The sequence below is a fragment of the Salmo salar genome, chromosome 26, assembly GCF_965601325.2.
Source record: "Salmo salar chromosome 26, fSalSal1, whole genome shotgun sequence".
Lineage (NCBI taxonomy): Eukaryota > Metazoa > Chordata > Actinopteri > Salmoniformes > Salmonidae > Salmo > Salmo salar.
Genome location: NC_138316.1, coordinates 40645870 through 40671478, shown reverse-complemented (window position 1 = coordinate 40671478; position 25609 = coordinate 40645870). Strand labels below are relative to the sequence as shown.

At 44.0% G+C, this 25609-nt stretch overlaps 3 protein-coding genes across 3 annotated transcripts; all 3 read right to left on the bottom strand.

The window, feature by feature from the left end:
• Nucleotides 1–3064: 3064 nt before the first annotated feature.
• Nucleotides 3065–14340, bottom strand: LOC106587773 (transaldolase). The gene is made up of 8 exons (XM_045708519.2): nt 14035–14340; nt 9784–9907; nt 8645–8752; nt 8080–8211; nt 7399–7574; nt 7027–7224; nt 3782–3927; nt 3065–3522 (listed from the first exon to the last, which is right to left on the bottom strand). Exons 1-8 carry the CDS (start codon nt 14132–14134, stop codon nt 3490–3492), a joined length of 1017 nt encoding a protein of 338 aa, XP_045564475.1. The 5' UTR covers nt 14135–14340; the 3' UTR covers nt 3065–3489.
• A 3363-nt stretch (nt 14341–17703) lies between these two features.
• LOC106592958 (uncharacterized) lies at nt 17704–20002 on the bottom strand. Its single transcript, XM_014184310.3, has 2 exons — nt 19701–20002; nt 17704–19402 (listed from the first exon to the last, which is right to left on the bottom strand). The coding sequence occupies exons 1-2, from the start codon at nt 19894–19896 to the stop codon at nt 18579–18581; spliced, it is 1020 nt and encodes a 339-aa protein (XP_014039785.1). The 5' UTR covers nt 19897–20002; the 3' UTR covers nt 17704–18578.
• A 1778-nt stretch (nt 20003–21780) lies between these two features.
• LOC106593965 (uncharacterized) lies at nt 21781–24263 on the bottom strand. Its single transcript, XM_014185342.3, has 2 exons — nt 23992–24263; nt 21781–23180 (listed from the first exon to the last, which is right to left on the bottom strand). The coding sequence occupies exons 1-2, from the start codon at nt 24218–24220 to the stop codon at nt 22018–22020; spliced, it is 1392 nt and encodes a 463-aa protein (XP_014040817.1). The 5' UTR covers nt 24221–24263; the 3' UTR covers nt 21781–22017.
• Nucleotides 24264–25609: the final 1346 nt, after the last annotated feature.

The following is a 25609-nucleotide window of genomic DNA, read 5'->3' as shown; positions in this document are numbered from 1 at the left end:
TATGAATATGTTTTGACCATGACAGTTCACCATCCAGGGTTACTCCAAGCAGTTTAGTCACCTCAATTTACTCAATTTCCACATTATTAATTACAAGATTTAGTGGAGGTTTAGGGTTTAATGAATGATTTTCCCCAAAAACAATACTTTTAGTTTTTGAACTATTTAGGACTAACATATTCCTTGCCACCCATTCTGAAACGAACTGCAGCTCTTTGTTAAGTGTTGCAGTCATTTCAGTCGCTATAGTAGCTGACGTGTATAGTGTTGAGTCATCTGCATACATAGACACACTGGCTTTACTCAAAGCCATTGGCATGTCGTTAGTACAGATTGAAAAAGTAAGGGGTCTAGACAGCAGCCTTGGGGAATTCCTGATTCTACCTTGATTATGTTGGAGGCTTCCATTAAAGAACACACTCTGTGTTCTGTTAGACAGGTAACTCTTTATCCACATATAGCAGGGGGTGTAAAGCCATAACACATACGTTTTTTACAGCAGCAGACTATGACCGATAATGTCAAAAGCTGCCCTGAAGTCTAACAAAACAGCCCCCACAATATTTTTATCATCAATTTCGCTGCCAATCAGTCATTTGTTTAAGTGCTGTGCGTGTTGAATGTCCTTTCCTATAAGTGTGCTGAAAGTCTGTTGTCAATTTGGTTATTGTAAAATATCATTGGATCTGGTCAAACACAATTTTTTCCAAAAGTTCACTGTTTGGTAACAGGCTGATTGGTCAGCTATTTGAGCAAGTAAAGGGGGCTTTACTATTCTTAGGTAGCGGAATGACTATTGCTTCTCTCCCGGCCTGAGGGCACACACTTTCTAGTAGGCATATTTACCTCAACTACCTCGTACCCCTGCACATCGACTCAGTACTTACCCCGTGTAAATAGCCAAGTTATTATTACTCATTATGTATATATTCCTTGTTTTTATTTTTCTATTATTTCTCTCTCTGCGTTGTTAGGAAGGTCCTGTAAGTAAGCATTTCACTTTTAGTCCACACTTATTTATGAAGCATGTGAGAAATAACATTTGGTTTGATTTAAACGCAGTCTGAGTAAGGAAATAAATGACCTGTTAGACGGCACTTCAAGGGACTTGATGGTAAGTTGGTAAAGATACATTGAATTAGGGAATCTCAGAGGAGGAGTGCTGGTCTAGGATCAGATCCCCATCTTATTTATTATGATCTAAATCCAAGATCAGACAGCTATACTACAAAGGAGGATCAATAAGTTAGCCAGCTAAATTGCCTAAATATTCTGAAATAACTTGACATTTTTTTGTAAGATATGCTTCAAATGGGCATGGACTAATTGACAACACAAAATACATTTAAGTTTAGCGTAGTGACCCAGAAAATCTAGTTCTGTCTAGTTGTTTATCCAAGTTAGCTGCTTAACTCATTGTGTTTTGTAGTATACCTCTCAGCTCTCCTACTCCAGGAGCCTTTGTGAATACGGGCCCAGGTGTGGAGGTCACAGAAGTGTGAGCAGGCTTTTGTTCCAGCACAACATATCTGACCAGTGGTCAAGTACCTGACAACCACCAGGCCCTGAACTTTGTAAGCTGACCAGGAAAAATTCAGCACCCCAACAATGACTGGAAAGAACATTGTGTTGTGCATAGTTACATTATGTTACTGAGGGAAACAAACTACTTCCCTTAGAGACAATCTGCAATTGCTATATACATTTTTGTACTTTTAAATTAAACACATTGATTCTTGAATATTACTTATAAATGCATCATGTTAGTTCAACCGTCTTACCCCATCAGAACCAATAAGCTTGTTTTACCCCTTTATTTCTAAAAACAAGTGAATTTAAACACTATAGCTTCGTAACATGGTTAAATTTATATCATAGCTGGTCAGTCTTCACATTCATAGCCATCTACGAATTTGAGTGGTTACTTTCAGTCCCATCCCTCAGCTATTTACCAGTCATTGATGGGGTGGCAACTTTTAATGGTTGAAATGCACATTTCCCTTAAAAATAAATAAATAACTCAGGCACTGAGCATATACCATTGGCACTCCACCCCTTTTCCTTTCCTAAACACCAGGACACGTTAGAAAATGTATGGAATCCTGATGTGTTGACCATTGGTCTAAAAGGTCTGTGCCAAGTATGAAGAAACTTCACAGGCTGCGTTTACGCCGGCAGCCCAATTCAGATCTTTAGCCAATTATTTATTTCTACCGCCCCATATCTGAAATGGGTCACAACTTAGTGTGGACAGTCAGAAAAACAAATCACAATTGGGTTCTCAGGGTCAGTGTAAACACAGCCATAGAAGCTCAAATCCCAACCTCAAGAGCAAAAGAGACATTTTATCTGATTTAAAAATAATCATTCAGGAATCTGTTGCTTCCCTCCAATACCAACCTTAATCACTCAACCAAGGGTGTCTTGGTATTCAGACGGACAGCTGTCTGCAACGAGTTGAGTGGTCCGATAGGAAGTTCAAGCTACATCTTAGCTTTCACGTTACCTAGTACATTGCTGGGAAAGCACTCGAGATTGAAAAATGATGCTAAACTGGCTGGACCAGTGGCACTGACTAAATTACAATGAGTGACATATTTTCAGCACAAACTGAAACTCATCCAAGTAAATTGCATTTTGTAGTCTAATTATGGCTTAAGCAACATGCCTCACTAGGATGATATCCAGCAGGACTAGAACAAAATGGTTTGAGGAGTAACATTATGGACTGGTTTCTAGACAGATTAAAAGGAATATGTCAGATATTACAAAAATTGTTTCCTTACCTCAGAAAAAAGTAGTTTATGGACAGTGACTGCAATCCACACTTTGTTTTAGTAAACTAGCCACTACCAACAAATTAGCATATTTGTACCAAATCCCTTGTAACTCAATCACCCACATTTAGCATGTTTTAAATTTCATGCCCAAATCATCTAAAAAATGGGGAGATTTATGCAACATCTACAAGTGAGCCAGAGGAAGACCTAGAACATAAAGCAGCTTCATGAACCGTCAGACAACCCACTCCTGGCTTAATGAAACATTCAGGACAGAACACAGGTTCACTGAGGAAAGAGTTTAATTGGTGAAACTGTTAAATCATTATTTTCATGATTTCCTGAGGAATGTTCAGAATTGTTAGTTTGAAGTTGTTTTTCTAGATCACTAAAGGGCTGATGAGTAAAAAAAAAAACCTGTACTGAGCCTGACCGTTGTGTGTTCGTTCCCCTGACCAAATCTAGTGCGGCAAGTAACAAAAATAGCATTGCATCAGTGCTGGATTTACAATTGAAACCACTCTTCATTGAGTCAAGACAGAAATACAGTAAATCCAGGGCTATAGTGGCGAGGCGTTCGTGTTGAGGGGGGGGGGGTCCCTCTTTGGGGTCAGGGGAGGCGGGAGAGTTGGTCCCTTGGGCCCCCAGTGGTGGTTGTTGCACAACTGTCATCGTTTCCTGCGGGGAGGGTTGAACATCTGGTCCCTCTTTACTGGCCGTTCTTCACATTCAGCATCTTCTCCTGTGGAGGGGCAACGCAATGTATAAAAAGAGGAAACCGAAAAAACATTAAAAGGCAAGGGAACTTAATTGTCAAAGTTTGACCCGCAGGACTCCGACTGAATTTCCAGCATTACTTTGTTCCAAACATGTCTTAACATTAAGATGGGTCAATAGTTCTTGCTGTTCCTACATGGACTTTCTTCACATGTGCACCATACTACTCCTGATACTTTACAGGTCATTCAGAAATATTTACAACCCCAGTGCTCCAGTCTCACCTTGATCATGGTCTCCAGCTTGATGGCGTCGGCGGCAAACTTGCGGATGCCGTCAGAGAGCTTCTCCACGGCCATGCGGTCCTCGTTGTGTTGCCAGCGGAATTCCTTCTCATCCAGGTGAACCTTCTCCAAATCACAGGCCTTGGCTAAACGGGACAAAGTGAGAGATGGCAATTCTTTACATTAGTTTATTCATCCTTGGTCCAATGTGATTACGTAGTTCCCGTCCCCAGGCTTTAAGGACTGGTAGTATGGCTGCAATCAACCAGAATGCTTATGGTTTTACCTATAGAGGACCTCATTATCCCCCTCAATGGTTTCAGGTGTTTATTGAAGGAAACACTATGCATTGGGATGCAGGATAAATATACCCTTTTCAATGCAGACCTGGCCCAGGGTAAGAGACACAAGCATCCACTTAAAAAGACGAGGAGCCTCAAAAGATGAACCAGACATTGAAACACAGGAGTTCCTAAATACAAAGCAATGAATTTGTTTTGCTCTGTAGGTTTGTGAACCATTATTGCCCGAGGTTGAAATTGTTGAGACTAATAGACATGGTTACGAGACACATTCCTACTCATAAGAGACTGCATAGCCAATGTTGAAGGGGCCTCAGCAAGTTCTCCTTAGGTGGGGTCTAACAAAAACAAACTTGGTCTTTAACCTGCTAGTGTGTAACAGTAACCTACAGGGGTCTTCCAAGCAGACCTGCTTTACCAGGTTTCCTTGAACTGCATGACTGTTCCAACCAATTCAAATTATGTGCCTAAAATAAAGTTTAATTCAGCAGAACTCAACTTTTAAAAGTTACCAAAATATTTGGCTTGAATTAGTGTTTATTCATACAGTACATGGTTACCCTCTGCTTTATTACAGAGGAAACAGTGTGTCTGGTGCATGACACACGCATCCCTCCCATCAGCCCCTTGTTCCCCTGTCTGGCACTTTGAGCAGGTTAACATTCAAAACAGTACTGTGTAGGAGTCCTGAAGATATGACCTAGAGTTGAAGGGAAGAGAGCTTCTTCCATGTGCTTAAATAACATGTAACCCTCTGTCACAAACAATAATACAACATTGATAGTATATTTACTGCATCACTGAACCCATATGATGCAGTGAGATTTCCTTTAGAATATGAACCCATGTTAACACCTGCATGGATCAGACCTGAGATGAAACACCATTTGAAACCCTTCAAATACTTTGAGTTCGCACTAGACCGCCTTGGGGGCAATATGGGTAGGGTTTGCAGTTAAGACTATTCTATTGGTTCATTAAGCCAGGCAAACACAAATTACATATTTGAAACCAGGCCTGACATAAATAGAAAAATCCTTATCTGTGCCCAAGAAAGCAAAGATGACTAAATGACTACCGCCCCGTAGCACTCACATCGGTAGCCATGAAGTACTTTGAAAAGGCCAGTCATGGCTCACGTCAGTCATCCCAGAAACACTAGACCAGGGATGGGCAAACTTTGGCCTGAGGGCCACGTCTGGATTTTGAGATTGAGGGCTGCATTTTTTGGGGGACCAATGGTCTGTTAAATCTATTTGTGGGGGCCTCCCGAGTGGCACTGCGTTGCAGAGCTCGAGGCGTCACTACAGACCTGGGTTTGATCCCAAGCCCTGTCACAAGTGGCCGTGACTAGGAGACCAATGATGCGGCACACAATTGGCCCAGTGTCGTCCGGGTTAGGCAGGTCGAGATTCCCTTGTCCCATCATGCTCTAGCGACTCCTGTGACAGTCACCAGGAGTACGGCGTTTCCTCTGACACTGATGTGGCTGGCTTCTGGTTTAAGCGGGCATTGTGTGAAGAAGCCGCGTGGCTGGGCTTCAGAGGACGCACAGCTCTCAACCGTCGCCTCGCGAGTCCGTACGGGAGTTGCAGTGATGGGACAAGACCAACTACCAATTGGATACCACAAAATTGGGGAGAAGAGGTTATATAAAAACATTTTTTTTTTTTTTTTTTAAAGTGCCCGCACTTTGCCCCAGACCCACTCCAATTCACATAACACCAACAGATTACGCAATCTATCGCACTTCACACTGCCCTTGCAAAACCTGGTCAAAAGGAACACCTATGTGAGAATGCTGTTCATTGACTACAGTTCATAGTTGAACACCATAGTGCCCACAAAGCTTGTCACTAAGCTAAGGATCCTGGGACTAAACACCTCCCTCTGCAACTGGATCCTGGACCTCCAGATGGGCCACCCCCAGGTGGCAATGGTAGGCAACATCTGCCACGCTGATCCTCAACACAGGGACCCCTCAGCGGTGTGTTCTTAGTCCTGTACTCCCTGTTCACCCATGACTACTTGGCCAAGCACGACTCCAACACCATTAAGTTTGCTGAGGTCAGACCTGGCCATGTGGTGCCAGGACAACAACCTCTCCCTCAACATGCTCAAGACAAAGGAGATGATTGTGGACAGGAAAAAGGACCGGGCACACACCCGTTCTCGTCGACGGGGCTGTAGTGGAGCAGGTTGAGAACGTCAAGTTCCTTGGTGTCCACAGCACCAAATTATCATGGCCCAGACACCAAGACAGTTGTGAAGAGGGCACGACAACACCTTTCCCCCCACTGAGGTGACTGAAGATTTGGCATGGGTCCCCAGATCCTCAAAAAGTTTTAGAGCTGCACCATCGAGAGCATCCTGACCGGTTGCGTCACCGCCTGGTATCGCAACTGCTCGGCATCCAATCATAAGGCACTACAGAGGGTATTGCGTATGGCCCAGTATGTCACTGGGGCCAAGCTTCCTGCCATCCAGGATCTATACACTAGGTGGTGTCAGATGAAGCCCCACCCCCCCCCCCAAAAAAGTCAGACTCCAGTCAAAGTCATACTGTTCTCATTGCTACCGCACGGCAAGCTTTACAGGGGAACCAAGTCTAGGTCCAAAAGGCTCCTTAACAGCTTCTACCCCAAGCTGTAAGAATGCTGAACAAGCAAATGGCCACCAGAAGTATTTACATAGACTAACCTGTACCCCCACACATTGATTCAGTACAGGTACCCCCTGTATACAGCCTCATTGTTATTTTATTTAGTAAATATTCTCTTAACTGCATTGTTGGTTAGAAGCTTATAAGTAAGCATTTCACAGTAAGGTCTACATCTGCTGTATTCAGCACATGTGACAAACACAATGTGATATCATGTTCATTCCCAACTGTTCCAGGGAGCTCATACTAGTGTCCTGTAGGAGGTAGCAATGAGTTGTTACCTTTCTGAACCGTGAGCATTGGCGTGACGGTGCTGTGGTCTTTGCTCAGCTCTCCCAGTAAGCTGGGGGAAATGGTAAGCAGGTCACAGCCGGCCAGGGCCTTGACCTCCCCAGTGTTCCTGAAGGAAGCTCCCATCACCACCGTGGTGTAGTCATACTTCTTGTAGTGGTTGTAAATCTTGGTCACACTGATCACACCTGAGTGAAGAGAACAAAATAAAGATGTTTGTGTAATAAAGCCACTCCAGTACAGTAATGAAGTCAATAAATACATCCAAGTCACCAGGTATCTTATTTATACTGATAATGTAAGGTCTGGGACTGTTGAGGCCAACACTCATGCTATCAAATGATGGATCAGTCAGCCCATACCTGGGTCCTCATGGGCCTCGTAGCTCTTCTGGGCAGTGTTCTCCTTGTACCAGTCCATGATGCGGCCCACAAAGGGTGAGATGAGGGTGACTTTGGCCTCGGCGCAGGCCACTGCCTGGGCGAAGGAGAACAGCAGGGTCATGTTGCAGTGGACCCCGTGCTTCTCCTCCAGTTCCCTGCAGGTACACACATTGACAGGCACAGCAAAGGACAGTTAACAGCAGAGCTTCACTGTGCTTCCATGGCTGTCAAAACCAATTGACACCAAAATAATTTCTAGGTTGGAGGTAAATTGACACAGAACATAGCAGGTAAATTGTTTAACCATTTGCGTCAAATTACAGTTGCCAAAACAGCATGTTTTGAAAACATTCCACTGTGTACCAACAGAACGCCTAAACATTATCACATTTGTTTTTAGTCCACATTCCAAGACGTGCATATACACACAGCTACAGTATTCATTTCTTCAAAAGTTAACTGAATTTCAGCTTCCAGATAGGGTTAAATGCAAAGAAAGGGCAAATCATTGACTGGGAGTCTCGCACTACTCATTCCACTTAAGCCTAGTGGGCAAAATCCAGTTAGATAACTTTTGAAAAACTGGGCCCAGATGACAGGTGAAGAAATGCCCCTGTAAGGTAGATGACTCATATCCTTCCCTCCCCCTCCATCTCACACCTGCCAGCCTGGATGCCTTCCCATGTTGAGGAGAGCTTGATGAGAACACGGTCCTTCTTGATACCAGCCTCTTCGTACAAGGCAATGATCCGCAGGGCCCGCGCCACCATCTCATCCTTATCGTACGAAAGCCTAATGTCGAGTGGGAGAGGTTGAGTTAGTCAATCTAAATATCAGCGCTATGAACGATTACTATTTGGTAAAGCCGTTTTATGTCGACTCCACACCAGTCATTTGAGTCTGAGGCTCTGCTGTGAACTTGTGTTCAGTGAGCTAGAGTCAAGTTAAAGGCTCAATTTACTACCCTGATCTGTAAAGGCTCCAGGTTGCATTTGAGGCAACAAGTCCATTCATCAACTTCGTGGAATTGAGCATATTTGTAAATGCAATTTCACATTAACCATTCCCCTCCCCATAGAAATTGATAGTGCCTACATGGCTATGTTCAGACATTTATATTAAACATAATTGATGAGTGGATGTTATTCTGATAGCTGGTGTCGACAGATACAAAGCACACGATCTACTTATGTAGGCCCGAGCGGCGCAGGGGGCTTTCCTGTACCTGGCGTCTACCTCCGTGGAGACCCTGCCTGGGATCTTCTTCAGGATCTCCAGGCCGAAGCTCACAAACAGCTTGTCCATGGTGTTGGTGACCTGCTCCTCCTCAGGTCTGATGGACAGAAGAACAGGATACTGGTGAGGTGCAATACCTCAAGCATAGCAAACATGTGATCATAGCTTTCAGCAGTAGACTAAGGATTTATTAACCAAGTAATCACCAAACATTAGGAACACCAGCCAAATAGAGTTGCACCCCCACCTCCTTTAAACCGTCTCATCCCCTTCATCTACACTGATTGAAGTGGCTTTAACAAGCGACAACACAGGATCATAGCTTTCACCTGGTCAGTCACAGAAAGAGCAGGTGTTGTTAATGTGTATATTTAAGCAGTAAGGCCCAGGGGGGGTGTGGTATATGGCCAATATACACCACGGCTAAGGGCTGTTCTAATGCACGACAGTGTCTATACAGACCTTAGCATATTGGCCAAATAACAAAGAGGTGCCTTACTGCTATTAAACTCTAACCAACGTAATTAGCACAGTAAAAATTATTATACCTGTGGTACAGTCAGATATCCCACAGCTGTCAACCAATCAGCATTCAGGGCTCAAACTACCCCGTTTATTATGTGCTGTAATAAACTTGAAATGTTCATTCACTTTCCAGTATTCATGGTTCTCACCTCAGTTCTACTCAATTTGGCACCGATTAATATTCTAAAGGGCATTAAATGCTTGGAAATACAACATTCTAAACAAGGCAAATAATTAATAGGAAAGTCCAAAACTGATGTCTTCAGATGTACTTTAGTGGCTTGGAAATGTATTCTTTTTTACTCTGGTGTAGTTTAGATTAAATGATTAGCGCCCATTGCAAATGGACACCTCAAAGTTGTCAGTCTCCAAGACAATGTTCATAACAGGGTGTATAATTTGCAGGCATGTGCGAGGCAAGGCAGACTGACCAGCACCCTCAGGGCACCTGCATTGACAACAATAATGAGCAAACGGCAAACGGCTGGTTCTTTGTTCACTCAAAATCCCATTGTTTAAAGGGGAGGTCAGTTGAGTCACTGAACTACTTTACAAGTGTAGAAGCAGTGCAGAGTTGCATACATTTCAGAGTGCCCATCTTACCCGCCCTTGGCGATGCCATATTTGATGGCCTGGTCGACCAGATGCTGGTAGGCGGCCATCTTGGCAGCAGCCAGGATGAGGGAGGGGTTGGTGGTGGCATCCTGGGGCTTGTACTCTTCAATGGCTGTTCAGAGAAGTGGGAGAGACAACATAAGTTAAGAGCAGCTCACAACACTAGGTGTTCATATCCTCACTAGATCTACGCATGAAAAAAAAATAAAAAAATGAGAAAGTGGCCATAGTACAGTGTCCATTGAGACACCGTAGCTAGTACACTTCCTCAAAATAATCAGAATGACTCTGAGCAACATTAAGTGACAGATTTCTTAGTGACGTTTTTGCTGAGGAGATCTTAGTCACGCAATTTCACAACTGCTTGGTGCAGTATTTCAATGACAAAGTGTCATTAGTTTAATGACAAATACTTTAAAGAAACCCTTCTGTTGACCAATCACCTACAAGTGGGCGTAGACTTGGGCTGTGAATTTCAGCTCGCCTCCAGAAAAAAACAAAAATAAAATAAAAAAAACAAACATAAGCAGGAAGTCAACCGAACTGTTTGGTCTGGGAAGCATGCGGACACCTTCAGTGCCAAGGTACATACAAGTCTTCATAGGACAACTTTATTCACCAATCTTATCCTGAGATGTTTAGCTGTGAAATAACTGCTATCAGCTCTGATAATTCAGTAAAAAGGTCCATTCATATATTGCTTATGCCAATTTTCAATAAAGTCACTTATACAGGAGAGAGAACGTGCTGGACTGGTCAAGTGGCACTGGTCTCAACCAACAGTGACCTCTCCTGTACATACAAGCCAACTGCAGTTTCCAACTAAAGCAGAAGATTAGGAGGGAAGAGGAAAAACAGCCCATCGTCTACCTGCAACACTGCAGTAGAAGAATGCCACCCGATGTTCAAATTAAACATTCATGGATAAATACCTTTAGCCTGTGAGGTAGCCTAGTAGTGAAGCATCCTAGGTGAAGGTCTAATACAGAGTGCCTTACAGATTGTGACATTGGGGTAAGAGTGAAAATTTAAATGAAAAACCCAATTTCCTGTTCCTCAGACACTGCAATTTATTTAACTAGGCTAGTCACTTAAGAACAAATTCTTATTTTCAATGACAGCCTAGGAACAGTGGGTTAACTGCCTTGTTTAGGGGCAGAACGACAGATTTTTACCTTGTCAGTTCAGGGATTCGATCTCGCAACCTTTTGGTTACTAGTCCAACGCTAACTACTAGGCTACCTGCCACCCCGTCCAATGCAAAAAGTTCAAGTTACAATTATTTTGCACTGGAGGGCTGTTACTATAGCCTTGTTAGCCTAAAATCAGGGTACTCTCCAGTTCTGATTAGTATACTCCCTCGTTGTGATATGCCATGTCAGCTACAGTGAGGGAAGCCTGTGGCGATGGGCTTTAGACCAGCTGGCCAAGCTTCTGCCACTGACAGGGAGTAGGCAACACAATGAAGCACAAAGGCCCTCTGTGTTTCTCTGAAATCTAAAACATTCTAGGCTCTCGCCATCTCATTCTGTTCAAATACCCTACTCTTTTAGCCAGTCCTTATGGCTGGATCTGTCACAGGCAGCGATTTGCAACCCATTCCCACAGCCACCCATGTTACCACCATTATGTATTACTGCCAGTGATTTAACAATCCAAAACAGCATATCCAAACAAGCCGTTTGGATGAACAGTACACACTGCTGGTAGCTGAATTATCTGTTGGAGATCTTTTGAGAAAGACTTGATAACCAGGCAGTCAGAAAATATTGGGTTTGTGGAAAACATGCAGACACCTCTCCATATCAAGAGCTTTGGATTCACTTTTCTGTCAAGACAGATTGTGTAACTGTTCAATGAGATCTTGAGGTGTACCCCGGGGGTCAGATATTTGGATTAGGCCTACACTTCACATACCTGGTAGTTATATAGAATTGATGTATTAATAAAACACACCCAATTACAAACTGAAGTTGCAGTGTCCTTTCACTACAGTTCAATGATTATGTGCCACATCTGCAATTACCACAGTGCAGTAATTGCACTGAGGTTACAAAAGTAGTTAGAGTAACATGGCATATTAAAAGGGCAACTTCAGGCTAAAGTGTTGCTGCAATTTTCATACTCCTTTCCATTTGTTATGCACAGCAGATGACTGCCATGCATAAACACTAGAGTGACCATGTGTTTCCCACATGGTTAAGGAAGAGTACAGGGTTGCACTTTTAACCATGCACTGACACATTTCACAGGGGTTGCTCGATTTGAACAAGCTTGTGCTTGCAACCAGTCAATATTTGATAGAAGATAACACGTGTGGGTTTTACAACATGTTAGGAAGGTAAAGATGCCAAAAGTGTGTTCCTTAGAGAAAAGTTGAGGCACTTTTCATTTGTTTCTTTTAGTAATTCTCATAGCAGAAAACCTTGTCTGTTGGTGAGGTCTTTTCTTGAAGGAATAAGGCTTAGACATTTACGTCATTTAGCAGACGCTCTTATCCAGAGCGACTTACAAATTGGTGCATTCACCTTATGATATCCGAAATCAGTCCAGCCATGTAAGCCTACACAGAGACCAACCCTAAGATAAGACACACTAACCAACCCCATTTGAACAAAGACAGCAACTGGCAAGATAAAGCATGTTCTGTGCCAATGTAATGTGCCGCATTAATCCCATTGAAAGATTAAATACACACCCTCCTCATCATTGAGATAACTGAGGAATTGTACAACTTACTGAGCTGTTCACCATTCTGCATGCCAGCAAAAGACTGTCAATGAAGCCACACTTAAAAGCCATCACGAATCAGCTTAAATAACTTAATGTAGCCAAGGTATTAGCTTTGCAATACAGACAAACATCCATATGATATCACACACAATATGCCAGACAAGAGTTTCTAATTGAACTTGATCAAGTTTGAAAGTGATTGTTCCTGTTTTAATCCTGACAGGACCCACTGGTAAAATGACTGTAGCACCATACAATACTAACTGGTGTGGTTCAACTGTCCTTCAGTATTTTAGTCAACAGGGTTTCACAGTCTTCAAAACAGTTGACCAATGAATGCACTGCATCTCACAAGAGTTCGCCAGTGAGGTCCTTTCACAATGGGAATTGGCCAAGTGCACCCTTTCACAACATGAAAATCAGCCTATGGCTACATCGAGGTTCCTCTCACCAGTCTAAAAACTGAACTGCTGAGGCATGAAGCAAGGTCACAGATACCTTGGTCAACCTTCAGAATCAGAGTAGGCCATCTGAGTGACTGGTCCTATAGATACATTATTCAGGTCTTCCTGCAACAGTGTATTTTCTAAAGAGCAAAAACATTGGAAAAAACCCTGTCCTAAAGACCGCTGAATTCAGGGATCAAAACCTGTGAAGCTCCAAAACCTTCACTTATCCTGAGAAGAAACATTGTGTAGACTGTAGCAGCATGTCATCAAAGCCTATCCACTTACAGTGTGCCCCACTTCAGCCTGGTTAACATTACCCTGTGGCAGGCAGACAGTTTCTGTCTTGTCATCCTGACTTGCAGAGCAAGCATGAGGAAATGTTTGGTTTACACCACAATGGAACTAACTAATGGGTTACATCATTCCTACTTCCTTATTCAAACGGAGGAGGAACCAGTTCTCTGAATCTGGGAGACAGTAATGTCAGTCAAGGGCTGTGAACATATGATTTATAGAAATGCTATGTAGCTAAACTACGCTGAATGTGGCATTTTAAATTGTCTTCTGCATTTAGTGTTATTTAACTAAACCCATTAGTGTCACGTGGGAGAACCAATGTTGACTAGTTGGGGGTGACAGCGTCAACGTGCCCTGACAGAAGTCATTGTTTTAAAAATTGCAATTCCTGTTTGTTAGCTCACAATCAAAGTCTAAATGAAACACCTGAAAATAGAAATCCATAACTATATAGTTCTTCCCATAGTTAATTAACATTAGTGATCAAGTTGCAATGCATGAAACGTGCAAGAGCCGTGGTCATAACTAGCTAGCCACAAGTGCAGTAAGTTAATTATTAGCCCAACATGATACGACAGCTAGCAACATTAATTTAAAAGATAAAACAGAAGTTTATCGGAATTAATATTCGAGCAGACTACGATAAGTAGATAACATTAACGCAACTATAAACCTTGCAACATGTTATATCACTGTTCTAGCTAGCTAATGCCTGCCTGGCCTTGGCTAGTAGTGTATAGCGGTCAATCCAATCTGGTACCGTTGAAGTCTCCGGTGTCCGCCACGACCACGGTGTGTTTCTTCAGCTGTTCCAACGCCGACTCCATCTTTCGCCGTTTGTCTGGTGACACACTACACATGATGAAGGGAAACAAGAGAGCTTTTATATTCACAAAGCACGTGAGACAGACGGAATTTTGGATCGACGAAAGCGCGGTGTGGACGGCGGCGCTCGGAAGCTGGAGAGACAGGGGCGCGCACGTTGGCTGTTTGAAATCGGTTTGAAGCAACAAGTTGCTCTCGTCCAATGGAGAACGATACTTGCTCTCACACCTCGTCTTGCTACTTGAATTGACCAATAGAATGACTTGTCGGGGAAGTAGTTCATAGACCTCTTGTGCATATTTAAGGTACATGCATCGGGTGTTGTACACAGTATGTCGTTTTTCATTGCTCTGATTATGAAAACATACTAAAAGCAAAGAAACTCTAAGGAAAATACCAAGATTGTTGGTTGTGTCAAGAGGTTGTAGGCTCATGCACTTAGTATTTGAATACATTAATATAATGTAGTACAAAGTCCATCTGTAATAGATGTAGGATAAAATATGTAATGAATGAACAAAATCTTACCTACATAACTTGATTAACTACATATTAGTTTACAATAGCGCCACGCACAGAAGTAATGGGGAACATTCAGTAAGACTATAAAATTCAAGTATGGAATGCAATTATCTATGTAAATCATACATGATAAAGTGGGTTACAGAAACAAATGAAAAAGATAACATTAATAATAAAGATAACAATAATAAAAAACGTAACTATTTTACCTTGATAGATGTCTTTGTGTATGTATATTCAGGGTACTACGTGTTCTCGCATACCCCTAGAGCATCGAGCCAGCGGGGTGGTGGCACTGGAATCCTCATCTCTCCCAAGTGGACATTCTCTCTTTCTCCCCTGACCCATCTGTCTATCTCCTCATTTGAATTCCATGCTGTCACAGTTACCAGCCCTTTCAAGCTTAACATCCTTATCATTTATCGCCCTCCAGGTTCCCTTGGAGAGTTCATCAATGAGCTTGACGCCTTGATAAGTTCCTTTCCTGAGGATGGCTCACCTCTCACAGTTCTGGGTGACTTTAACCTCCCCACGTCTACCTTCGACTCATTCCTCTCTGCCTCCTTCTTTCCACTCCTCTCCTCTTTCGACCTCACCCTCTCACCTTCCCCCCCTACTCACAAGGCAGGCAATACGCTTGACCTCATCTTTACTAGATGCTGTTCTTCCACTAATCTCATTGCAACTCCCCTCCAAGTCTCCGACCACTACCTTGTATCCTTTTCCCTCTCGCTCTCATCCAACACTTCTCACTCTGCCCCTACTCGGATGGTATTGCGCCGTCCCAACCTTCGCTCTCTCTCTCCCGCTACTCTCTCCTCTTCCATCCTATCATCTCTTCCCTCTGCTCAAACCTTCTCCAACCTATCTCCTGATTCTGCCTCCTCAACCCTCCTCTCCTCCCTCTCTGCATCCTTTGATTTCCTCTGTCCCCTATCCTCCAGGCCGGCTCGGTCCTCCCCTCCTGCTCCGTGGCTCGACGACTCACTGCGAGCTCACAGAACAGGGCTCCGGGCAGCCGAGCGGAAATGGAGGAAAACTCGCCTCCCTGCGGACCTGGCATCCTTTCACTCCCTCCTCTCTACATTTTCCTCTTCTGTCTCTGCTGCTAAAGCCACTTTCTACCACTCTAAACTCCAAGCATCTGCCTCTAACCCTAGGAAGCTCTTTGCTACCTTCTCCTCCCTCCTGAATCCTCCTCCCCCTCCCCCCCCCCCCTCCTCCCTCTCTGCGGATGACTTCGTCAACCATTTTGAAAAGAAGGTTGACGACATCCGATCCTCGTTTGCTAAGTCAAACGACACTGCTGGTCCTGCTCACACTGCCCTACCCTGTGCTTTGAACTCTTTCTCCCCTCTCTCTCCAGATGAAATCTCGCGTCTTGTGACGGCCGGCCGCCCAACAACCTGCCCACTTGACCCTATCCCCTCCTCTCTTCTCCAGACCATTTCCGGAGACCTTCTCCCCTACCTCACTTCGCTCATCAACTCATCCTTGACCGCTGGCTACGTCCCTTCCGTCTTCAAGAGAGCGAGAGTTGCACCCCTTCTGAAAAAACCTACACTCGATCCCTCCGATGTCAACAACTACAGACCAGTATCCCTTCTTTCCTTTCTCTCCAAAACTCTTGAACGTGCCGTCCTTGGCCAGCTCTCTTGCTATCTCTCTCAGAATGACCTTCTTGATCCTAATCAGTCAGGTTTCAAGACTGGGCATTCAACTGAGACTGCTCTTCTCTGTGTCACGGAGGCTCTCCGCACTGCTAAAGCTAACTCTCTCTCCTCTGCTCTCATCCTTCTAGACCTATCTGCTGCCTTTGATACCGTGAACCATCAGATCCTCCTCTCCACCCTCTCCGAGCTGGGCATCTCCGGCGCCGCCCACGCTTGGATTGCGTCCTACCTGACAGGTCGCTCCTACCAGGTGGCGTGGCGAGAATCTGTCTCCGCACCACGTGCTCTCACCACTGGTGTCCCCCAGGGCTCTGTTCTTGGCCCACTCCTATTCTCGCTATACACCAAGTCACTTGGCTCTGTCATATCCTCACATGGTCTCTCATATCACTGCTATGCAGATGACACACAATTAATCTTCTCCTTTCCCCCTTCTGACAACCAGGTGGCGAATCGCATCTCTGCATGTCTGGCAGACATATCAGTGTGGATGACGGATCACCACCTCAAGCTGAACCTCGGCAAGACGGAGCTGCTCTTCCTCCCGGGGAAGGACTGCCCGTCCCATGATCTCGCCATCACGGTTGACAACTCCCTTGTGTCCTCCTCCCAGAGTGCTAAGAGCCTTGGCGTGACCCTGGACAACACCCTGTCGTTCTCCACCAACATCAAGGCGGTGACCCGATCCTGTAGGTTCATGCTCTACAACATTCGCAGAGTACGACCCTGCCTCACACAGGAAGCGGCGCAGGTCCTAATCCAGGCACTTGTCATCTCCCGTCTTGATTATTGCAACTCGCTGTTGGCTGGGCTCCCTGCCTGTGCCATTAAACCCCTACAACTCATCCAGAACGCCGCAGCCCGTCTGGTGTTCAACCTTCCCAAGTTCTCTCACGTCACCCCGCTCCTCCGCTCTCTCCACTGGCTTCCAGTCGAAGCTCGCATCCGCTACAAGACCATGGTGCTTGCCTACGGAGCTGTGAGGGGAACGGCACCTCCGTACCTTCAGGCTCTGATCAGGCCCTACACCCAAACAAGGGCACTCCGTTCATCCACCTCTGGCCTGCTCGCCTCCCTACCTCTGAGGAAGCACAGTTCCCGCTCAGCCCAGTCAAAACTGTTCGCTGCTCTGGCACCCCAATGGTGGAACAAGCTCCCTCACGACGCCAGGACAGCGGAGTCAATCACCACCTTCCGGAGACACCTGAAACCCCACCTCTTCAAGGAATACCTGGGATAGGATAAAGTAATCCTTCTAACCCCCCCCTTAAAAGATTTAGATGCACTATTGTAAAGTGGTTGTTCCACTGGATATTATAAGGTGAATGCACCAATTTGTAAGTCGCTCTGGATAAGAGCGTCTGCTAAATGACTTAAATGTTAAATGTACATACAGGATATGACAAACAGTGTGTTGGACAGTATGTCCTTTTAGTTCATTGCTCTGATTAACAACCCATTTATATGCCTAACATTAGGCCTGGCAAAACATCTCAAACGAAAATACCAGGGGCCAGTTTCCAGAATACAGGTTAAACCTAGTCCTGGATTCAAAATCATTCTTGTTGGAGAGATTGTTGAAAGTATGTTATGGTCCAGGACTAGGCATAATCTGAATTTGTAAAAACAACCCCAAGAGTTTGGTCATGGCAATGAGTTAGTTGCAGGCTTATGCACTTGCTTTAGCGAGGGATTTGTGACTGTTCCAAAATTGGGCAGCAGGTAGCCTCGGGGTTAGAGTGTTGGGCAGCAACTGAAAGGTCACTGGGTTGAATCCTGGAGCCGACAAGGTGAAAAAAATCTGTTGCTGGGCCCTTGAGCAAGGCACTTAACCAAATTGCTCCAGGGGAGCTGGACAATGGTGACCCTGGCCATGACCCCACTCACTGAGGGTGTCTTAGGGGCAGTTGGGATATACAACAAACATGTTTCCATTACACACTTGTGTGCAACAGGACAAATAAGACCCCCCCCCAAAAAAAAAATCATTATTTAATTCTATCAATGTTGGCACAGAGTTTGAAAGCCCCCAGTATATCCACTTTAATGTCAAGTAACAACAACACATGATGATTGTCATCTGGTAGATCTTGGTGTTAGAGCAGTGTCCTAAAAGAAAGCAACTGGTCTGTAGAATAGATTTACAACACACAAAATTGCATGAATGAATGACAGCGATAGTCAGAGAAATTGTCTAAAGCACACGCAGATGGTACCAAGGTTAACATAAGATATGTCCTGTGCTGTTTGTCATTATCACATAAATGAACAGGAGTCCCTAATGCTAGGGATCTGGGCTTTCCTCACTGCTCTGCAATTGAACCTTCTTATGAACAGTCCTCATATGTTTTTTCAAGGTTGTCATCTGACTGAAGCATTTTCCGCAACTGTCGCACCTAAACGGCTTTTCTCCCGTGTGAATGCGCTGGTGGCGTTTTAGGTCACTTACTGAAATAAAGCCCTTCTCACAGTCGGCACACCGATAGGGTCTTTCCCCTGTGTGTACCCTCATATGCTCATTCAGTCGGTTTCGCCTGAAGCTTTTGCCACAAACGCTGCACTGGTACGGTTTCTCTCCTGTGTGAGTCCTCATGTGTGTGCCCAGGTCCCCCTTGCGGCTGAAGCACTTGCCACATTCTTTGCACCAATGTGGCCTTTCCCCTGTGTGAATTCTCTGATGCGTTTTTAAATGGTTCTTATTAGTAAACCTTTTCCTGCACACAGGGCACTTGTATGGTCTATCACCTGTGTGAGCCCTCATTGATGCTTTCAGCTCACTGGTTGTCCCAGTGTCAAGAGGACTTTGTCCTTTCTTTGCCTGTGTATGTTTTGACTTTGACATGATCTGAGAGTTACTGGTTGATTCTAATGCCCCGTAGTCCTCTCCATCATGATTGGTTTTGATCGGTTCTGTTGAGTTGGTGGGAAGGGAGTCCCTCTTGCTGTTCTTCCCAATTTGGTAAAGGTATGAGCTCTGGGGTGAGTCCTGATCACTGGCACTTTCCACACAGGGGGGAATGAATATGGACTCTGTGTCCTCTTGATCACTCCACTCCTGCTTAGAGGGAACCTCCTCTCCAGAGACAGAGACAGTGAGCTGCTGGAGGTCTGAAAGGAAAGATGGGGAAGTTACTTACCATTGAGATATATCAACACACTTCAGTTTTACTTCTTCCCCTTAGCTCGCAACACATTTACAGACTAGACTCACACTAACATTACAGAGTGCAGTGAGAAGTGATCGCTATCTAATTGTGATGCCTGATTAGCTAGCTAATAACAACTGAGGTTCAGCACAGTTCAGCTGTCATTAACTTGTCCTATGGTTGGCACAGTTGTCTAACTAGCTAGCTAATAATCGTAATAATATTTACAGAACCATAGGTTGCTGATTCATCTTACACACCTGCTCTTTGTGATTCTCTATCAGGTTTGAAACCGAAATCTAGCAACAGCTTCCGTAGATGGTCGTTCTCCACTTTTGATCTGGAGACTTCTTCCTGGTACGCTGTTATAGTCTTCTCCACTGCCCCAAATATATCCACAGCTGCCGCAGTTAATCTGGCAGTAAGAAACGCATTCAACGAATGTAGTTTAGACATTTTAGGTTGAATAAAGTAATAACATTGAGCCACGGCAAAGATTGGGGATATATCTGTTGAACAGGACTAGGACGTAAACAGAGAAAAGTAAGAACATTTTGTCGTAAAAAAGTCGTAAACACTGCCTCTGTTCTTTCATGGTTCATTCATTGGCTGAAACGTCGTACCCGACATTGCACCGCCACCTGCTGTACTGGAGTAATAGCCGTTCTTATTATAGCTCAGTGCACATAGAAAGGACATGGCAGAATGGGTATGGATGGATTGATTACATTTAGCACAGTGGTGCTCCATATATATATGCATCAGCAACTGCTAATGAAGCCGCTGAAACCCTTAACAAAGAGTTGCAGTCTGTTTTGGAATGGATGGCCAATAATAAACTGGTCCTGAACATCTATAAAATTAAGAGCATTGTATTTGGTACAAATCATTCCCTAAGTTCTAGACCTCAGCTGAATCTGGTAATGAATGGTGTGGCTGTTGAACAAGTTGAGGAGACTAAACTACTTGGTGTTGGCTAAGAGTTGAGGAGAGACTGACCGCATCACTTCTTCTTTTTATAAGAAACATTAATGTGTTGAAAATTCTAAATTGTTTGCATAGTCAACTTACACACACACACACACACACACACACACACACACACACACACACACACACACACACACACACACACACACACACACACACGCCACCAGGGGTCTTTTCACAGTCCCCAAATCCAGAACAAATTCAAGAAAGTGTACAGTATTATATAGAGCCATTATTGCATGGACCTCCCTTCCTTTTCATATTGCTCAAATAAACAGCAAACCTGGTTTAAAAAAACAGATAAAGCAACACCTCACGGCACAACGCCTCTCCCCTATTTGACCTAGATAGTTTGTATGTATTGATATGTAGGCTGCGTGTGCATTTTAATTGATGTAGTTCTGTCTTTGTCTATTAATGTTCTGTATTATGTCATGTTTTGTGTGGACCCCAGGAAGAGTAGCTGCTGCTTTCACAACAGCTAATGTGGATCCTAATAAAATACCAAATACCATCTCTCCTCGGGACCCACAAACTTTTCACAATTTTGTTGTAGTTGTGAACTAGCTCACCTGATTCACCTATGCAAGGGCTTGATAATGAATCATTATAATTCGGGGGGTGCTTATATTTGTCCTGACATTTTTGTTGTTGTTGCATATCCCAAATCCCCGAGACACCCGCAGGGAGTGGGGTTATGAACAGGGTAACCATTGTGCAGCACCCCTGGAGCAATTAGGGTTAAGTGCCTTGCTCAACGGCAGAGCAACAGATTTTTTCACCTAATTAGTTGACAAGTTGAATCAGGGGTGCTAGCTCTGGAATAGATCAAATAAATGGAATGACTGGGGGTCGCCGAGGAGAGGTTGAGATCCACTGATTTAGCAGACACTCTTATCCAGAGAGACTTACAGGACCAATTAGTGTTAAGTGCTTTGCTCAAGGGTATATCTACAGATTTTTCACCTAGTTTGATCGGGGATTCAAACCAGCAACCTTTCAGTTACTGACACAACGCTCTTAACTGTTAGGCTACATGACGCCCTGGATCATGAACGGTCACATTTCCATCTACCTGAGCAGAGTTTTGATGAAAAATAGGCTGTCATAATAACAGTCTCTTGTTAATCAAGACATATTTACCGAACAATGCGCCCTGCAACAAATATCCTTGGAGTGCAGATAGTTCACAGAAGTGGAGAAACTCCCTCTCTGCTCCCAAGTCGACAGACAGTCATTCATAAAACTAAAACATGTTTCAGATGTCCTGAGTAAGATTCTATCATAGGGACTCAGGGTGCTAGAAATGCAGTCTTGCTTTGTGCTATATAGAAACAACAGCAATGTGAGTTTTCATGTTGATCATTTTTTTTATTGATACCAACATAAAGCAACGCCCGAAAGGTACAGACAGGTAAAGGTTAACTTTGAGATGAAAGTTACAAATGGGCAATGTATAAAAATAAGTGAATAAAAATGAACATTGAATGTGAACATTGAAACATCTAAACAATATTGCTGAAACATGCATTGCACTACACAGATTTCTCCCTGTGTATGTCCCATCTTGAGTTCTCATATCTTCTCTCATGGAACAGCACTTGCCGCAGATGTGTGTGTCATCATGTGTTTCTTCAGGGTTACATTGAGCCTAAAGCATTCGCCGCAATCATGACATCGATACGGTTTCTCTCCCGTGTGAGTCCTCATGTGCTCTGTCAGTTTTTCCTTTCGGTTGAAGCACTTCCCACAATCTTGGCACTGATGCTGTTTGCCTCCTGTGTGAACTTCTTGCATGTGGCGACTTAGATTTAGAACACCTAATCCACACACAGCACACCTGCACAATAACTTATTCCCTGTGTGACTCGCCATATGCGCTCTCAGGTTTCCTTGCAGTGCGTAGCATTTGCCACATTGCATACAGCTGTATGGTTTTGCTCCACTGTGGGATGTCATATGGTCTGTCAGGTGCTCCTTCCGCGTGTAGCATTTCCCACATACATTGCATTGATGTGGTCTCTCTCCTGTGTGGAGCTTCTTGTGACGACTTAAGTGACTTGGAAATGTAAAGCATCTGGCACAGAAAGGGCACTTGTGTGGCTTCTCCCCTGTGTGTGTCCTCATGTGAAGTATCAGTCTCGTGTTTAGACCGAAGCGTTTGCCACATTCATGGCAGCAGAACGATTTCTCCCCTGTGTGAGTTAGCATATGCATCGTTAGGCTATTCTTGCGGTTGAAGCATTTACCACAGTCTTTGCACTCGTATGGTTTCTCACCCGTGTGAGTTCTCTTGTGGATTTCCAAATGACAAGGTCTGTCATAGGTTGCTGTGCACTCGGTACAACTGTAGAGCCTCTTCCTTGTGTGAAGCCTCAATGGCGCTTTCAACTCACTGGTTGTCTTGCCCTCGGTGCAGATGTAAGACCTTTGTCCTTTCTTTAACCGTGTTCTCTTAATTTTGAGAGGCTTTAATTGTGTGAGGGGGGTGTCACTGGTTGATTCTGATATTTTGTTGTCCTCTCCATGGGGATTTGTTTGGATCGGTTCTGCTACAATGGTGGGAAGGGAGTTCTTCAGAGTTTGGTAAAGTCGTGAGCGCTCAGGTGAGTCCTGATCACTGTTGCTTTCCACACAGGGGGAAATGAATATGGACTCGATGATCTCTTGATCGCTCCACTCCTCCTCACAGTGCTGCTGCTCAGGGGGAACCTCATCTCCAGAAACAGTGAGAGTGAGCTGCGGGGGTTCTGGAAAGAAAGATATGAAATAACTTTCAAGAAAAATTTATACTTTTCAATAAATAATCACCCTCTGTGATTTGAGACTGTAATGACATCATTTATTAGCTAATGTTAGCATCATTTACATACACAGCGTTATATTGGTGCTTTTATTAAGGCTGGTGTATTTGAGCCAGGTGCCCCATTCAAATCCCACGGCAAAGTCGGCACAAAACAAAAGTGATTAATTCGCACGTACAGTAGGATTCTGTGTTTTCACATGCAAACGTGATTGCTTTTGATAAAAACGCTTAATCTGCCTTCCAAACTAGATTGAAAAGCCTAACATATTTAATGGAACAGAGATGATGTATGTTTCCGGAAAATGCACCATGCTGGCTTGTCGACAACATGACCGAGCGGCGCAGATTACTGTTCCATTTGAAATGGGCGCTCCTCCCTCACGACTTTCGCCTGTTCACGTCACGGGCCATAGACCGGTGCCCAGCGGCTCAGCATAATCGAATCCGCTCAATGAGTGACGTTTTTAAAGGGCAATGACCCTGCTGACAGCGTTCCCAAACCAATAACCTTAACGTAGCAGGCGTAAAATAAACTAAATCCCATACAGTACATACGGGTATTGATAAGAATTTAAAAAAATGTCAGTGGATTTAAACGTGAGCTTGTCCGAGGTGTCGCTCGACGACAATTGCATTGGAGCGCTGCGATTGGTTGCCAAATATTCTGTGGCGGGGCTTAGCGAAGGGTCAAAACCAGTGCGTAAATACACCAGTGTTGCCAAAAGCAGCTAATGGCAAGCTTGTTGATCGTTTACCTGCTTTGTGTAATTTTACATCGGGATTAAAAACCGAATCCAGCAGCTTCTGCAGGCGTTGATTCTCCTCCTTTGAACGAGAGATCTCATCCTGGTACTCGGCAAACGCTTTTTCCACTGCCACGGATATCTCTACGGCCACAGTTGTTAATCGGTCGGAGAAAAACGCTTGCAACAACTGTAACTTTGACATTTTTTGTGGAATGACCGTCGAGGGAGATTCGTTCATGCAACACTTCCTGTGAGGAACTGCGTCTAGATCCAGAGTAAGAGCTGACTGTGTTCATTGGCTGAAAAGAGCAAAACATAAATTGTGCTACCGCCACCTGGTGCGTGTACTGGAGGAGCGCACGTGAAACAACCCAACTCTGTGCGTGAACAACATTTAAACAAATACAGTACAGCCTGAGTTGCCATGTCCGAGGTTTTCCTGGAAATTGGGCTACAATTATGGACATTTTCGGGAATTTGAATCTGGATTGGCTATCAACGGGTTCAGATCAATTGAAGAGTATTGTTGATGATCAATTACTTGAGAAGGAGACCAAGTTAAGACGCTATACCAGGTGGATTCAGTTTATAGTAAGGCAGTTTATTATGAGACAAAGATATTTGGCTGAGCGTGCACGGACTCCTTCGTTTAGCTCTTAGGGAACTAGCAGAAGAGAGAGCCCCGAAACATAGTGTACATCCAATTTATACAATGAAATAACAGTGTGTTGAGTCTAGTAGGTCCGCTCTCCTGACTGGTCGATGAGTGGAGGGACGGTCCACTCTCCAGGTGGTGTCGACTTCCCATTGGCCCTTGGCAGTGTCCTTTGTCCTCGGAGTCCAACACACCTAAGTGTGTGTGTGTGTGTGTGTATTTCTGGTAATTCGTGTCTGGGTGCTTTGCGATATTCATGGAATGTTGTTCTTTACACCAGTGGTCAGTTCGTGTGGCTAGGGCTTAAGTCAGCCATCTGTCTCTGGGTGTGGTCGTGATTGGTATCAGTTGGTCGCTCAATATGTCTCTGGAATTTTGTTGTGTGCTGTTGTGAAACATGTTGTGCAAATGCCCTCCTTATATATCATTAGGTAAAACGTTAGATTATCTTTATTACAGTATATGTCTGACTCAATTGATCTCAAAACCCACACAGCTAAATGCGAAAAACCCTGTTAACTCTTCATTGATTGATTTAATTCTTACAAATAACCCCCACAAATATTTGTCTAGTAGAGTATTTGCATATGATCTCAGTGATCTTTGTCCCATAGTATGTATTAGTTTACGAAACAGAAAAATACTAATCCTCGTTTAATTAAGAAGATAAATTGCAAAAAGTTTTCTAATCAATTTTTTTTTTAATGACATGTTGTACTCTGATTTAGCCACTGTCTCCTGTATTCCTAACCTTGAGTTGGCTCTAGAAAATGTGTCCTCCATATTTATTCCTCTGGCAGATAAACACGTCTCTTTTAAACAATTCAGAGTCAAAGATAGATCGAACCCTTGGTTTTCTTCGGAATTATCTGAGTTTATTCAGAAGAGAAATAATCCCTGGGCTAAAGCAAGAGAAACTGACTGGTGGACTGGAAATCTTTCAGACAATAGAGAAACTGACTGTGGTGGACT